The sequence below is a fragment of the Protobothrops mucrosquamatus genome, unplaced genomic scaffold, assembly GCF_001527695.2.
Source record: "Protobothrops mucrosquamatus isolate PMUCROS unplaced genomic scaffold, P.Mucros_1.0 scaffold60, whole genome shotgun sequence".
In the NCBI taxonomy this organism is placed as follows: Eukaryota; Metazoa; Chordata; class Lepidosauria; order Squamata; family Viperidae; genus Protobothrops; species Protobothrops mucrosquamatus.
The window spans coordinates 541,886-557,907 of NW_015386439.1; the positions used below are offsets into that span (position 1 = coordinate 541,886).

At 54.2% G+C, this 16,022-nt stretch overlaps 1 protein-coding gene across 1 annotated transcript in view; it reads right to left on the reverse strand.

The window, feature by feature from the left end:
* Window positions 1-6,098: 6,098 nt before the first annotated feature.
* The window catches only part of CLEC16A (C-type lectin domain containing 16A), a 36,486-nt gene continuing 26,562 nt past the window's right edge, over window positions 6,099-16,022 (reverse strand). Inside the window, exons 22-25 of the mRNA XM_029283353.1 lie at window positions 11,348-11,494; window positions 8,999-9,088; window positions 8,682-8,702; window positions 6,099-6,565 (exon numbers count right to left, since the gene is read on the reverse strand). Coding sequence (XP_029139186.1) covers window positions 6,234-6,565; window positions 8,682-8,702; window positions 8,999-9,088; window positions 11,348-11,494 — 590 coding nt within the window. The 3' untranslated portion in view covers window positions 6,099-6,233. The remainder of the gene's footprint in view (window positions 6,566-8,681; window positions 8,703-8,998; window positions 9,089-11,347; window positions 11,495-16,022) is intronic.

A 16,022-nucleotide genomic window follows, 5' to 3' on the forward strand; every position in this document is an offset into this window, starting at 1 on the left:
GGATGGCGGAGGAGGAGAGGAGCAGAGAGGCTCTTTCTTCTCTCCCCTTTTAATCTGACAGCATTCAGTGCCCAGAGGAAACAGTTTAAACAGATTTAAAGTCTTTGGTGGAAACAGTTTGTCACGCTCTTCCAGGGAAACTGAAGCTGGATCCTTTCCAGCACTAAATGCTTCCAAGGAACGCAAGCTTTTTTGATGTATAGAAAAGGAGCACTCAGAATCTGGGCAAGAGACCTGCCAGAGACCACCACCCCCCGGAGTGCTGGGAGCAGCCCCATCAGCGACTCTCTTTGCGGGGGGGGGGGGCTGCAGGGGGGCCATGGGCACCCGAGACCCCTGAGAGTTTTGAGGGTCTGTTGAACGGCGTATTATGATGGCTGGTCGCTCAGTCAGCCACATGTTTAGCCTGCATGTGGCATTTTTATCCACCTATTGAGTCTTTCCGAGGACTGGGATAGGCACATGGGGTTGTTTAATTATATTAAAGGTCTCGTCACAGGATGTGAGCTGTTGCAAAATTTATTTGTATTACTGGCCAGCATCTGGAGGCCAAGCCCACTGCTGGATCCATGTTAGTTTTGGGATCTGTATTTACATCTTTTTGCTCACCTCTTGCCTTCCTGTCCTAGTGAAGGTACACAAGACCAGGGATCCCAAATTTCCTGAAGTGTGCGCAGATGCACCAGGCCCCCGGCTTCTTGGCGTCCCACATACAGCAGCCTAGCATCCCCCCAGGCTCCATGAGGGTTCAGGTGTTGCTTGGCTGCAACACGCACAGCCCACCTGGACCCCGGCGCAGAAGCGGATGGCCATGACCGGCCCCCTCCCTCCTCCTGGCGACACCTTCTCCATTGCCCCAAAAAGCCGTTCAGCCTCAACAGGGCCAGCCCAGCCTGGCGCATGGCCATTGGGGTGTGTCTGGCCCTGGGCCAAAACACGCTTCTTATCCAGAAAGAGTGCGGCTTCTGGAGAAGCTGGAGGTGTGGGGGGGGGGGGGTAATTAAGCAGAAAACAAAATCACACAAAGGAGCTGCAGTCTCTGTTCACACAAGTGTTGCCCAACAAGTATTTCACAGGCAGGGCAGGGCCTTCTTGGCAGCTTTGGTTCAGGGGCTCCTTTCTACAACTGGATCCACACTTGCCCCAAACCCCGACCTGTGCCTGGCATCTCCCTCCCCCTTCTGCAGGAAGGCTGGGATAAGAGTCCCGATAACCCAGCAGGAGCAGGGAAAGCACACCATGAGGAAATGCCCTGGGCGCCAGGGATAGGATTGCCCCTCCTTGCTGGCATTCCACGTTGCTCAAATCAGGGGCAAGAAAAGGCAGATCTTAGCCCGCTGGGTTTTTCTCAGTTTCTAATTGGGGGGATTCCATCAGGTTCGCTTCAGTTTTTAAGAAAAAAAGTTTGTACCTAAATATGTAGATGCCCAAGATGCACTTTTTCATTAGGAATTTTTCTTTTCAGTTTTGTCAAGTGTACATACCGTATGCAAACCATTTACCAGATGCAAAACACGATTTTCAGGAACAGAACAAAATCTGGAGAAGCAAGGGTATTCTCTTCCTTATAACTTAACTTTGCTATTGGTTCAAAAAGTGGAACTAGCTATGTCTAAACTTAATTCAGATTAAATTAATTTCTCCCCTAACTCTCGTGAAGAGAGCTATACTTTAATTGTAGTTTCTGTACAGGTTAAGGCACGGAGTCCTAACAGAAAGGTGTGGAAATTAGCACTTGGTTAAACTGTCCAAATGCTGGAGTGTCTGTAGTTCAAGGCCAAGGCTCACCTTTCAGGACTGTGTGAAGGTCTGGGTCTCGCTGCCCAGGGACCTTCTGAAGAATCAGGGTTTTGCAGAAGTCTGAAAAAGGAGGCTGTTGTGTGTCTCTCTCTCTCCCCCTCTTGCTGTGGGGCGCCATCCCAATGCAGGCAGCCTGGATAAGGGGAAAGTGGAAGAAGCTGCTGCGGAGGAAACAGAAACTCTGCAATAGGATCTGGACCAGAACTGACCGGCTGAGACAGGCATTTCCTCAGCATTAATGAGACATGGGTAAGCCCTGGATCCTGTCAGAAGCCCAGAGGGGGCTGGGAGAGCAAGCTTTATTATTATTATTATTATTATTATTATTATTATTATTATTATTATTAATTAAATTTATATCCCGCCCTTCTCCTTACGGACTCAGGGCGGCTAACAATCAGATAAAATACAAAAATACAATACACATTTAAAATTAATTAAAAAGAAATATTTAGATCTGATCCGATTAAAAGTGATTAAAACCCCTTTAAAATCCCTTAGGCCTGACAAGGAATACAATGGAGCTGGAAGGGGCCTGGGAGGTCTTCCAGTCCAACCCTCTGCTCAAGCAGGAGACCCTGTACCATTTCAGACAAATGTCCGTCCAGTCTCTTCTTAAAAACCTCCAGTGATGGAGCACCCACAACTTCTGAAGGTTGTGCCCACGTTCTTCATGGCACAGGTTGTGCCCACCTGCGCCTGCTCTGAGCCAGCAAACATCGTTACGAGTTCCCAGCACAAAGCACATCTGAACAAGTGGAAATTTATCTTCTGCCAAAGAATCAGATCCCTCCAGCTTTCCTGGCAGTGGCCATTCAAACGTCTGCACGGGACGAGGAGAGCCGGGGGACACCCCAGCGAAGGCGAGAGGCAGCCCAAAACGAGGCCAGGGCAGGGCGGGAAGGCAGCCCTGATGCCCATCAGATCCTTTACGATCCCTGGTGTGACTTTGCCCTCTTTGAACCGGTTCCCAGGGGTTGCCCTGTTCCTTCCTCAGGGCTGGACATGGGAGCGAGGAACAAGATGGTGCAAAGCCTTGCACGCACACACACACACACTTGCAGTGGCAGGGCTTCTGCCTTCTCCCTGCAGGAACTGCCGGACTGGGGAACTGCATCCCGTCTGCTCCTGTTCCTCCTCAGGATTTTAGGGGACAGCAGGGAACAGCTTTCTACCTGCCAAACAACCCCAGCCCCCCCCCCCAATCCTTTAGGTGGCTTGGCTCTTCCCCAAATCAAGAGGGTGCCTCTTCCTGGGGAGGGAAGCTGCTTTCTGGAAGAGGGGAACCGTGGGAGCAGGGGGTCTGTGACTCATTGGGGAGGCCGGGGTGACCCCTCTCTCAGACTCCTCCCACAAAAGGCTCCTGTCCAGCTGTGGGACCATTTTTGCCGGCTCTTCTGCGACCTCCCTGCCCCCCAGAGAGCTGGGATTTCTCTGTGGCCTTATTTGGACTCCTCCGGTCAACTTCCCTCTTGTGGGAGGGCCATCCAGTTGCTGCCTGTAGATACTGTCAGAGCAAGGAAAGAATCCGGTGTTTGGGAACAGACCGTTCCACACTCGAGCAGCCCTGCCTGGTGGGGAGGGGCACAAGGGGAGAAGGCGAGGCCCGCCATCTTGGAAGACCCCCCCGGGAGGGAAGCCAGCATCGTCCCCCTTGGGTTCCTCTACGAAAGGAAACGCACACATGAAATAAATCTAAGGCACAAGTAATAGAAAGCAGAGCTCCCACACTTGGGGCACAGGCAGTATAAAATTCACCCTGGCAACCTTGGGTTAGGTCTCCCTGGCTGAGGACGATGGGCTCTGTGATGCTACCCATCTGGAGAGCCCCTTGCTGCAGGAAAGCGGAGCTGCTGCCCTCCAGCCACTCGCTCTCCTTGACTTGGGCCGCTGGCCAAGAGCCAAACGGAAGCACTTCTGGCGCTCAGGCTAGCCGGCGTGTGGGGGGCCGAGCCAGCCCCCTCCTCAGGAAAAGGCAGGCCAGGGGAAGGAAGCCGTGCAAGTGAGGAAGCGGCCAGGGCAGGGGGGCTGGCAGGAGAGGGCCAATTCTCAGGGTCCCGAGTGCAACCTGCATGGAAGGTGATCTCTGCCTTAGCAGGCCGGCCCCGAGGGCCAAAGGCCCCCTGGGAAACCAAGAAGCCCCTTCCCCGGCTCTGAGCAGCCTGGCCACTGCAGAGGGACCTGTGCAGGCAAAGCAGCCTCTTTCCAGCTCTGTCATTCACGCTCATGACTGGACAGCGAAAGAAAGATGCGGGGGGGGGGGGGCTTTGGGCTTTCTTGCTCAAGCACCCCCGAGTTTATTTGGAGGAGGGGTCCGGCCTTCTGCAGAAACAACCTCCTCCTCACAAGGAGCCCGAGCTTGTTCTGCCTGCGGGTGGATCTCTGGGCGGCCTTTGGCCTTGGCGTGGCTTCCCACCCGGTTGGCCACAGGGCAGCTTAGAGTCACTTGGGGGGGGCACATCTGGCTTCTGAAGCCCCCCCCCCAAGCCCCACTGGCATACCTGCAGACGTGGCTCCTACCTTTTCTGGGCCAAAGTTGGGATTCTTTGTGACGCTCCTGGAGTCTGACTCAGCTGGACCAGGACGGGGGCCGGATTCCAGCCATGACTCAGAGACTATTGTGGTGATTTCAGACATGCCACGTGCCACGCCATGCTGTGGAAACTCTTCCCACTTGGAGGGACCGGACTACAATTCCCAATGTTCTCAGCTGGGGTGGCGGGCAGGGCCGGCCCTGACACCATTAGCCCCCCCCAAAAGGCAGGGCCAGAGACCTCCTGCTCAGCTAATGCCCAGCCCCCTTGAGCCCCCCCTTCCTCATCTGCTGTGGGCACGACCCTCTCACAGAATGCAGGGGGGGGGGCAGAATCTTCCTGAAAACACAGCAACACTTCCCCCCCCCCACCAGAAGTTTGCTGTGTCTGTCTGTGAAGCTGCTGTGGCGGCTGCTGCCAACTTCCCAGGAAATTTTTTCGTCCGCTGTGTCTCAACAGGATCAGTTGCTTTCCTGGGAAATCCGTGGTCACGGACAGCCGGGCTGGTAGGGATATAAAAAGTGCTAATTGTTTAAAAAGAAGTCAGAGAGATAATGCAGGACAAAGATAACATCTTTTGTATCAGCATCAGAAAGGAAACTGATTCACCAAAGGCTGAATCACAGCCTGTAAAAAGCTGGATTGGGGAGGTGGGTCCTCAGCTGATTGGGAGGGGGGGTTACAGGGAGTTCAGGCAGTCGGGCACCCCTTAGGCATGGGGGGCTCATTCCCCCCCCACTCAACCCCAACCAAGGAAGGCAATGAGTGTGGGGCGGGGTCCAAAATGTGCAGTTTGGAAGTCCTTGGAAAATAGTTCCAGTTCCAGCTCACCAATTAGACAAGCGACTGGGGGGGGGGGGGGTCAGCCTAGGCCGGAGTTGCTGCCCCAAAGCCTGAGTGGGAGTTTTCCCCTGAGACAAGCCCACCCCCCAGTTCTTCCTCGGGGATCTCTTGGGGCCGGCACAGAAGGTTGCCCCCTCTCCCCCATGCAGACCTTCCGTGGCTTGGGGGGTTTGGTGCACTCGCTGGTGATGCAGAATTTCCCCTCTGGATTCGTTTTAGGAGTTAATCTGAATTAACTGGGGCTGAGATTCTGCTCAACCCACTCCCACACACACACTAGCAAAAATGAAATGAAGGACAGGATCAGTAAGCTAAAATATTTTACATTCCTCTGAAATCCTTTACACAAAACTCTTGACGACATTCCTCCATGTGTTCACCCAAAGCAGCCCTCAGATGTATGCAAAAAATCTGAATTCTGTATTTGTAAATCCCCACCCGTAATAGGCGTGTGCGTACAACTTCAAGTTAAAATTATTTCACAGGGAATACACACAAGCGGAATATTAAAGTTAGTGCTATGAGTACAAGTGGCCAGCTCAGCGTGGAGTTCCAGACTATCCTGCCCTCTAATCGAAGGAAAGAAACCAAGAAAAATGAAATTGCGAAAGGCTGGTAGACCAGACGAGTTCTGCTCAAATAGTGTGTGTGTGTGTGTGTGTGTGTGTGTGTCTGTGCGCACACATATTCATGGGGGAAATCTCTCTTCGGTTCCTTGAGAGGCCATTCCTGGCCAAAGCGGAGAGCAGAGGTTGGGTGAGGGTCCATCCCAGAGGAGCTGGCAACGTGGCTTTGCTGCAGGGGAGCTTCTGCTGGCAGCAAATGGAACAGAACCAACCACCAAGGAAAAAATCCACAGGTCCTTCCAAAACACCCCCAACCCCTTCAAGTGCCCTCCCCCCCCCTGGGGCAGCGTCCCACAGCTGCCTCTCACGGACTTCTCCCTTAAAGAAACGCTGGCTACTGTTTATTGTTTCAGAGAACCCGGTGACCGGCTGCGCTGGGGAGAGCAGCAGGAGGCCTCCCGCAACGGTCCGGCCGCCGCCTGAGCAACGGCTAGGACTGCTGCTCGGGACCTGTGAAGGCCTCCGACTCCGCAGCCAGGGACTGGGCCGTGCCCACAGCAAGGATGCTGTCTGCAGCCACGGGGGGCACCAGGGTCAGCGACTCGATGCTCAGGCTGTCCGTGCTGTCCTTGGAGATCAAGGAGATGGTCGGCTGCGGGGCAGGAATCAGGCTGGGCGACAAGGCGGTGGCCGTCTCCGCTTCGCTCCTGGAGTGGCTCTTGCCAGATTTCAAAACCGGAGGCAACGAGCGATCGGCTGCGGACAGGTAACCGGACGAGGAGGAGGGCAGAGCCTGCTCACGCGCGACCGAGTCGTCTGCGGAAGGAAAGGGGGCCACCCGTCACACTCGGAGGAAATTCTCTTTCCTTGCCCGCCACCCTGGAGGGTCTGCCTGGCACACTTAGGCAATCTAGGCCAATCCTTCCCAAACCTGGATAAATGTTTGCTAACCCAGGGCTGACTTTGTATTTACTGAGAACACTGCTCTGGCTCTCTTCTCCAGTCTTAGAGGCTTCTCCCTTCATTTAAAGCTTCCTTTAATCTTGGGAGTCGTCCTCTTTCCTTCCCAAGAGCCTTTGAACTTTGCCCAACTTACAAAGTGACAGTTAATGGTCCTTTTCCTCCTCCCTGCCTCCAGCTAGGGTGACCTACAAACAGGGAGTCCACAGGCATGGAACAGTCTGACTTCAGCATTAAGGCCTTAATGCACTGTTGCCCACGCATCTGCGCACAAAGGTGTGTGTGTCTCTCTTTTAAATTGCCTCGAGTGTCCATTTCACACAGAAAAACATGATGTATTCGTCAAGGAAAGGAGAGCAGTGCTCTCGGTCAGGTTCTCCTTCTGGAGCCTACCTTTGCCTGGCAGGGAGGGCAGCCACAGACCCCTCCCACTGAGAAGGCAGGCTGTGCAGACAAGCCCCCCACCCAGGGCAGGGGGGGGGGGATTCTGCTCTGGTAAACCAAAAACTTCAAACAGGAGAAGCAAACAGGGGAGGGGAAGAAGCGGGGAGTCAAAGGAAGAGAAGAGAAACCGCCCTTGTCCTGAGAGAAAGAGGAGAGGAGACCCAGAGCGCAGAGGAGGGGACCGGGCAGAAGGCGACTCCTGGGACGCCTGACCCTTTCTAAGAGGCCCCCAGCCCAGGAGGAGGGAGCAGACCCTCCAGGAAGAGGCCTCTGGATGACGAAGGGAGCAGAGCAAGGCTTGGGAGGGACCCAGCAAGCCCAGTTCCCGCCCAAAGTGGTCCTGCCAGGGATGATGCCCGCCCTCAGGAGCTGCGGAAGGCACTCTGAAATCCTTGCTGGGGGGAGGGGGGGGAGCCCAGAAGGCTGAGCTGCTGGGACCTCGAAACAGCCCCTGCCAGGTCAGGCCTTTGCCCATGTCCAGCTGGCAGGGGGAGGGGGGGGCAAGGGCACTGCAATTCCAGGGAAGGCTGCTCTGAGCCTGAGCCCCGTTCGCTCTGCCTCCCAGGTGCTTCCCCTGCCAAGGTGGCCCAAGGCCAGGGGCCATCTCTGCTGCCAGCAAGCCCAGGTCTTTACTTATTAACCAAGGCCATCTCGGATCGATCGGATGATCAATGCTATTGACTTAAAGCCTTCCCCATAAATTAAAACTAGCCCATCCAACTGTCACAACGTATCACCAGGAAAAGACCGGGATCCCAACAGGCCTGGGCCTTCCTGACCACTCCATGGCCGCAGCTGCCCGGCCACAGACTCGGGGGCCAGAACGGGGCGGGGCAGGGCGGGCGCTGGGTAGCTCAATGTTGCTGGGATAAGCACTCGGGAGACCGGCTCATGGCCTCTCGGCTGGAGCAAAGCCAAAGGCCTTCTGGGGGTCTTTCCATCAGGGCCCCGGCCGGGAGGTCGGCAGAATGGTTTGGAGGGACGCCCCCTTTTCAGCCGGGCCAGTCGCCTCTCGGCACCCGAGCACTTTTTTGAACCCAGGAGCAAAAGAGAGTCAAGGCCAGGAGTGGCAAGAGAATACTTTTCTTGCTGGAAAACTGCCCTCATTTGCCTGGATGTGCCCAGAAGAGCTGCTCTTTCACCAGGTCAGGTGAGCCCCCAGCACGGCCACCCAGCTGGAACTAGGGAGCATCCCATCAGCCCTGCACAGAATGCTGGGGGGGGAGGGGGGCACGCGGGAGAATGGAAGTCTCTTCTTGGCAGGCGACCCTCCCCAGGGGCTCCCCCTCTAGAAGGGGCCGGAAAAATGGAGACTTCAGAACTCTGAAGATGGGAGGAAAGTGATCCTGGGTGTAAAGGAAAATGCAAATAAAACCAAGCAGCCAACGTGTTGCAAAATGAAAAGAGGGCCAACACCCAAGTCACCCCTTGCGAACAAAAAGAAGCCCCTCCTGCTAAAAAAACCGGCTTGCTTCCATCAAGCCGCGTTTGAAGTTTTCAGATTCCGCTGAATTTACCTCCAAGCAGCTCCTGAGGTTACGGCAGGAAGAGCGGCCTGTGTTTTCCAGGGCTCCCTGGATCTGATCCACTTGCCGGTTCCACCCGTGGCTTTGTCAGATCCCACCAGATCCCCCCACCCCCCCTCCGGCAGAGACCTTCTCCGCCCAGAAGGGGAAACCTGCCTTTCTCTCAAGGAAGTGTGTGTGTGTGTGTGTGTGTGTAAGAGAAGCCATTTTGGGGCAGGAGGAGGAAGGTGCGCCCGATTAGCACAGAACCCGGGTGCGAGAGACGCGTGCACGAAAACACATCCAAGAGGAGACCTGCCTGAGAGGGCTTGGCCAGGACGGGGGCCACTGCTGCTGGACGGCCTAAACCCAGTGTCCGCCGTGACTCTCAGCCTCTGAGAGACTAAGCACTCTGCGGCGTCCTTTCCTGCCCGGCCTTACTAGAGGGAAGCACAGGGAGATATCATAGGAAGCCTTCAACAACTGGAGCGGGGAGGGGGGATGTCAGGAGGAAGGAAACAGGAAGGAGGACACGTTAGTGTGACAACAACACAAGCACCACCGAGGCAGAGACGTCAACCGCCCAACAGCGACGGTATCCTCGGCCTGCCTTGAGGATGGGGCCCCAAGACAAGGCCGACGTCCCCACTTACAAAGGAAGGAAGCAAGCAAGCAAGCGTGCTCTGATTTCAGAGATTTCGGCAAGAGCCCCCCTCATTTCACTTCCACATAGCAAGCCTGAAATCCTGCACCTGGAACACAAAGCTAAAGGCATGGCTTCATTTATTTAAACCAAAAAGAAGGCATGGGAAGCGGCATGAAAAAGGGGCGGGACAAAGACAGAATTTAGCACGCTAAATGGCCGGGAAAGCTATGGGGGGGGGAGCAGGGCGCAGAGGAAAAGGAGGGAGGGAAGGCACTGATGCCGCCTCCTGTTTCGAGAGGCCCTGAGCGCTTTCCAAGGCTGCCGCATCCTTCACGGGGAGCTCCCACCAGGATCCACTCTGCCTATTTTCAGTATGCAAAGCTTGTCAGAACTCTGGGCAGCTCCTGTGAGTACACAACCCCATCTGGGGGCAGCCCCAGATGGACCTGGGGGTGAAGACCAGGGACTCTCCAGACCCCTCGGGTCTTAAGTAAGGAGACCGTCCACCGGGTGGGGGGCACTTCCAAAGAGGGCTGGCTTGGGGGGAGGGAAAGGCCCTTCCCTGTGGGACGTGGAGGGGCAGCCTGGCCAACTCTGCTCCCACTTAACGCTGCTCACCTTTTAAGCAGGCGCCTTCAGGCCACCCAATCCATGACACAACGGGGCAGTTCTAAGGCCTTGCCTGGGGAAGCTGCTGCCACCACTTGGCCTAGCTGGACTTTGCCCCCCCCCCCCCAGCCTGGGCAGGGCAGGGAGCCGTCCGGGCCTGGTGCCACCTGTCCTCGGGCAGGAAAGGCCAGCGGGGGAGAGCAAGGCAGAGACTCAACCCCCAGTGGAGGAACCTGGGTGGATTCAGCAATCTTTTCCCTCTTTGTTCAATCTTTTTGTAAAGACGGAAGGGACTTTACAGTAACTCTCTCCAATGGCCGCCACCATCCATGGTGAAGAACGGACTTTGATCCAAGCGAAAGCACTAAAATCCCCTTTGAGCTTTGCAGCAAATGATCGCTTCATAAATCTTAAGGGACTTTCCTGGGTGCCCGAAGGAAAGCTTCCTCTTTCAGGTTTCTAGGGGCCCTTAAGAATTCCCTGCAGGGTCCCCAGGGGGTAGCCAGAGGAAATCCTTTGATTGAAAACCAACGAGGAAAAGGACGGGAAAAGCAAGAAGAAGAAGAAGAAAGCAAAGCGGGGAGTCTGCCAGCTTCTTGGGAGCTGCCTCATCATCAGCTCAGTCCTCCGTATTTACTACACATTTCTCACTTCCTTACCTTAGGATACCTAAGAAGGTTCTTCAATCATTAAAGCATTTCTCTCCCATTTTATGAATGGTTTGCTACCCTGAAGGACAAACCACCAGTCCCCTGTTTTGCCCGTGTCCTGCACCCTCATTTTGGCCCCCGGTGGGGTCCACACGCTGAGCTACACTCGAGTAGAAGGGAAAGGCCAGCAATTTGGCCAAAGCAGGGCAGAGGGCAAAGTCCTCCTGTGGAAAGGAGTCTGGTAGCCAGCAAAGCGCCTGTTAGCTGCTGCTGCTGCTGCTGCTGCTGCTGGGCTCCCTCTGCCGGGGGGGGGGGGGGGAGATCACGGACTTTGCTCCATGCGCTGCCAAAAGGAGACTCTTCCTTTCCCGGCAGGGGCTGCGTTTCTCCACCTGGGCAACCTGGTGCCCAGACTTTGAACGGAGGGCACAGATTCTGGGAAAGCTTAGAACAGCATTTCTTTGGGCGGCTCAGAATGACCCCTCCTGCTAACCAAGCACTGGGGGGGGGGGGTCAACCCTGTGAACGGGGTGGGGACCCAAAGCTATGAGGCTTTCAGACACGTAGCCAGTTAATTTGTCCAGAATGCAGAGAAGCTGTTTCTGAGGAAAAATAACTTGGCAGATCGCTTTGCATGTGTTATGTTTTCCAGAACGGTTACTAATAAATGACAGTATTTGTACAATTAAGCAGCTTCATTAAAACTTCAAGTGGAGTTCAAATCAAGTTTATGACCTCGACCCCGCTCAACCCCCAGAGTCGCCTGCGCTAGAAGGCCAGGCGCGGATACCTGAGGGGCTCTGTGCGACGGAGGGTGTGGACGTGGAGCTGGCCACGGCCGAGTCGCAGCACCCGGTGCTCCTGCTGGAGGACGGGGACGGCGAGGAGGAGGAGGAGGAGGGGTGGTGCTGGTCGAGACACTGGGCTACTGCAAAACCTGCAAGAGAGGAAGGCAGGACTTACACAAGCGCCGGTGGCGGAAACACACCAGCCTCTTCACCACCGAAGGAGACACTCTGAGGCCGCCGGGAGGAGAGAAGGGCAGCGCGGGGGGAAACTGAGTCTGGCCGCAACAGGGCAGGTTCAGGAGGGGCCCTGCCGAGCAAGTCAGACATTCCTCTCCTTTGGCTTCTGGGAAGGGGCAACTGCCGCCAGCGAGGACTCCGGCCTACGATGGACGGGGACATCATCCTGTTTGCATCCCGCCCTTCTCCCCAGGCAAGTGCCAAGAATTGCTGCCCTCCCCACTCAGGCAACAAAAAGCCCCCGATGCAGGTTGAGGGTCCTCCGTGGCTGCCAGGAACAGGACTGTTGCAGGCCTCCCACGAGGTCACGGAATGAACTTTCTGTAGTTTCTCCAGAAGACTCTCCCTGGAATAATTCTCCAGCCCTTTGAGTCTGCTTCTGGAGGAGGCTCTCCGAGCTGCAAGGGAGCCTCCAAGGGAGCCTCATCCATGTTTCCCTGCAAGCTGCTCAGCAAACGAGGCGGAAGACAGCACGGGAACGTTCCTTCCACCACTCATCTGGCCATTCAGCCCCCCCAGGCAGAGGAGAGTTTTCCCACGGGGGGGGGCGAAGAAGAGCAGCTCTCTCCTCCCGCGTTGGGCATCCAGCTGCAAGGTGGGCCACTTCAAGGGGCCAGGATTGAGCCAGGTGGCCGAGGCCTTGCTCGTGCCCACGTCCATCCGCTTGGCAATCCCAGGGGACCTGATGGGCCAATCGCTCACTGCACCAGGGAATGATGGGCAAAAGTCTGCTTGTTTCCCTGGCTTGGCAACGTTTTAAAACACAAACAAGGTAGACAAAACCAAAGAGAGGCTGAGCCCAGAGGAGCAGCTCATAAGGAACTGGGGCTGGGCGCTTGGGAGACGGACACAAATCCTCCTAACTCCCGTGCTGAGGAGCCTTCCCTTCCGCACCTCTCTGGGGGCAATTCCTGGGAAGGGGGAGGCCTCTCCTTCTGCCCTGCTGAGCAAAAGGCAAGTGAGCTCAAGGGCTGGGGAACATGACTGGGCAACGAAGCTGCACCTGGGAGGTCAACTCCCTAATTCCAGCCCAACATCGCTAATCAAAGTGGAAGATCCGAACGACACACACTCCAGCACCCCAAAGGCCGCTGCCCTGGGAAGACAGCGCTTTGCTCGGTTCCTGCCTCCATATGGGGAGCACACACAGGTCCCATTGCCCGCTGTCCACCCCACTGTCCCTGGCAACGGCAAACTGCCTCCAACGACCATTCTGGGGAAGTGCCACCAAATCAAAACAAACAAAAATCCCCACCAGATGTTGGACTCGGCTTCCTGAGAAGTTCAACTGGCATTTAAAAATAGTTCCTAGCTCTTGTGATTCTAAACCCACTTCTAAAAATATGAGGACAAGGCTATAACAACCTAATCTGTTGCAGAAAGGCTGAGGAGTGCCGAGGGCAGAACCGGCCAGGGGCTCGCCCGGCCACCCTTTGGTTCCTCTGCTGGAAGCTTACAGGCCTCTCGCTCTCCTCCCTGGTCGGACATTTCCTCAAGGCCTCTTGAGAGCAGGTGCACGTGCTGGCTCTGGGATTCTGGGAGTTGAAGTCCACGCGTCTTAAAAGTGGTTAGGCTGGTAAACATGGCTCCAAGCTCAAAAACTGCCTACACCCAATGTTCTCTCCTGGGGCCTCTGCCGAGCCCCCTGCCCCTCTCTTTAATTCTCACACATCAAATTCGTCTCCAACAGTGCGGCATGTTCATTTACATTAACAGCTAACACGGGGGAGAGGAGAGGGGTGTCTCTTTAAGATTGTTCTCCAAAGGAACTGCTGCTAACTATGGCGGCCAGGGACTCCAGCATAAATTGTGATGCATAAATTGACTGGCAGATTTTTCTGAAAAGGGGGGGGGGGAGGAGGAAGAGACTGTGATATTCCTCGATTGCCCAAGGCTGTTCTGCTACAAGGAACCTTTATAGAACTTCTTTGTAAGGGGAAGGCTGGGACAGAGTGGGGGAGCTCCACTCTTAGCACAGTGTTTAATCTGTATGGGTGACTCACATCCAACTTCCTCCAGCTTTCCTCTTTATAGTGACTCCGAGGGAAGCTCTGCCTCCCTCCGCTAGTTTGGAAGTGCTGATGGCCACGACTCCCAGCACACTTCCCTCTCCCATTTTCAAGAGCTTCCTGGGAACGGGACTTCCGGGAGCCCTCCTTCCAAGCAGCCACCACAGAGGAGAAAAGCCGCAGCCTCCAAATTGTGGCTGTCCTGCTTTGCCTTCACTCGACCGGACCACACTCGCAAAGGACACAGATTTGACATCACCAGAGCTCTACTGACATCCGCCCTATAACTTGAGGGGATGCCCTGGAAGAGCTCGTCATCAATGCCACCCAAATGATGGCAGCTTTGTTTACTGTTCTCCATGGTGACTCTGCCCACAGGGTGCAAACTCCAACTACTGTGTGCCAGACGGGCACTGACAGCCTCCAACTAGCATCTCTGTGGCCTTTGTGTGGAGGTGCCAGGGGTCTTGCCCTGGAGGCTCAGCAAAGGTGCAGGGGTTTGTTTCTCAAAGGTGCATCCTGCCTGGCTCCCAACTATTTCCCTTTGCCCAAATGCTGGATGAAACTAGGCTGAGCTCCTTGAAATCTTTGCGTCACGGGAGTTCATTCCATGTTAAATGCACCACAAATTATGGTACCTGGCAGGAACTGAGAAAGGGCAAGGCAGCAGGCTGCTTGGCAAGGCCCAGCCTCCCCTTGGCCCCAGACCTCCAGCTGAATCCCCAGTGATCCAAATGCACGGCAGAATTTTGAGAATGTGTTCATTGAGCCCAATCTTTAGCTTGCCACCTTCAACTGAAGAGGTAATAAATCTATGAAAAAGATTTTTAACAAAATCAGCAACAGGAAATGGCACCCAGGCCTGCCAGAAAATACAATACTTTTGAAAACCACAACTTCACAGAAGTCGATAAACCTGTTATTTAGGTAGACCTTGGGAACACTTCATGGTCTAAAAATCAGTTGTTCATGGCACCAGCAGAATGAAGGGCGGCGGGAGGGGTGTGTGTGATGGTTCAACATTTGCAAAAGAAAGTCTTCTGCCCCACCCCCACCCCCCACCTCAAGAAAATCACTGTGTCAGAAGACCAATTTCTAGGAACAGAAATTTCAGTCAAGAGCTAGAAGTCAATAAAATCTCAAGGGTAGAAAGTTCAGAACGAGTGCATTCTCCAAAAATGTTAAGTAACACGGGGAAATGGTTGGTATTTATCATTACAAGTAGACAGTGAGAAGACAAACATAGTTACATCTGGATCATCAGATCATGAAAAGTCAGGTTACAAAATTGTTTTCTTAGGACAAAACATTTCAGACCCATCACTTCTCATCTCCTCAAGGTAATTTAAAGCCAAAGAACTTCAGAGAGGCTGACGGTCTAGTACATTTACTGAAAATAGTGGCTGTCTTCAGGAAGTGTGGAAGAAACCCAACACTGTGATATTTGACTTCAGAAATAAAGAATGTTTTATTTTTTAAAAAATAAGGGTGGCCGAAAGGAAATTGACAGGGAGGGGACCAGGTCCCTCCAAAATGCATTGTCTGAAAATGGGCCATGAGCCGTGTTTATAATCAATCCTCTGAATCAAGTGATCACTCTCCTGCTTCAGTAATCTGGTTGCTGAACTTGAAATAGAAAATCTCCCCCCCCCCAATTCAACACAAGAGAGTCTTCAGAAAATCAGTGGCTGCATGGAAAGTCTTAAGAGACTCAACCCCCAAACCCACCTGCTCTACACAAATTGTGATGATTCAATTTCCAAGCAACAAAGATAACATGATACCCTGAGTTCTACTGTGAAACGGGCTACAACAGCTAAAGCACCCTGCCCTCTGGGGAAAACAACAGAAACGCCCGGTTCAACTCCCATGCGTGCGAGGGCTTTGTGCCTTCCAAACATGGTTGCACATCCCTAAACTTTCCCCAGTCTTCCCCACCGCCCTGGTGACGGTCTGTTACACGGGTTTCCAAGGAAAACTGAGCAAGGGCTTGCCTCTGATGCAGGATGACCCAATGTTGTACTACTGGTTTGTGACTCTTTCACAGGGTTTATGGGAAACGAGCCTTGAGGCACCCTGACTGTCACCCAGCTACTATAATTGAAAATAACCAGCAGCACCGTAAAACAGAGTGTTGTGAAATCCCCTGCCTTGCAATGCAAATTCAGAAACAGGACTCCGGCTTATCTCAGAGCTATCTGGCACCTTCTTCAGAAACGCTCATTTGGCTATCAGGAGGCCAGTTAGCACAGAGCCACTTCTCACCAACCTATCAGAAGGATTATCTCATTTACAACTTCTATGGAACCACACATCATTCTGCTGCGGGTGCAAAGAGGCCGTTCCTGTTTGTAAAAGGGGAAAACAAGCTAATCACAGCAAACTGTTTACCTAAAAAAGGCATCTTTCTTTTTTTCTCCTGAACTGCTCG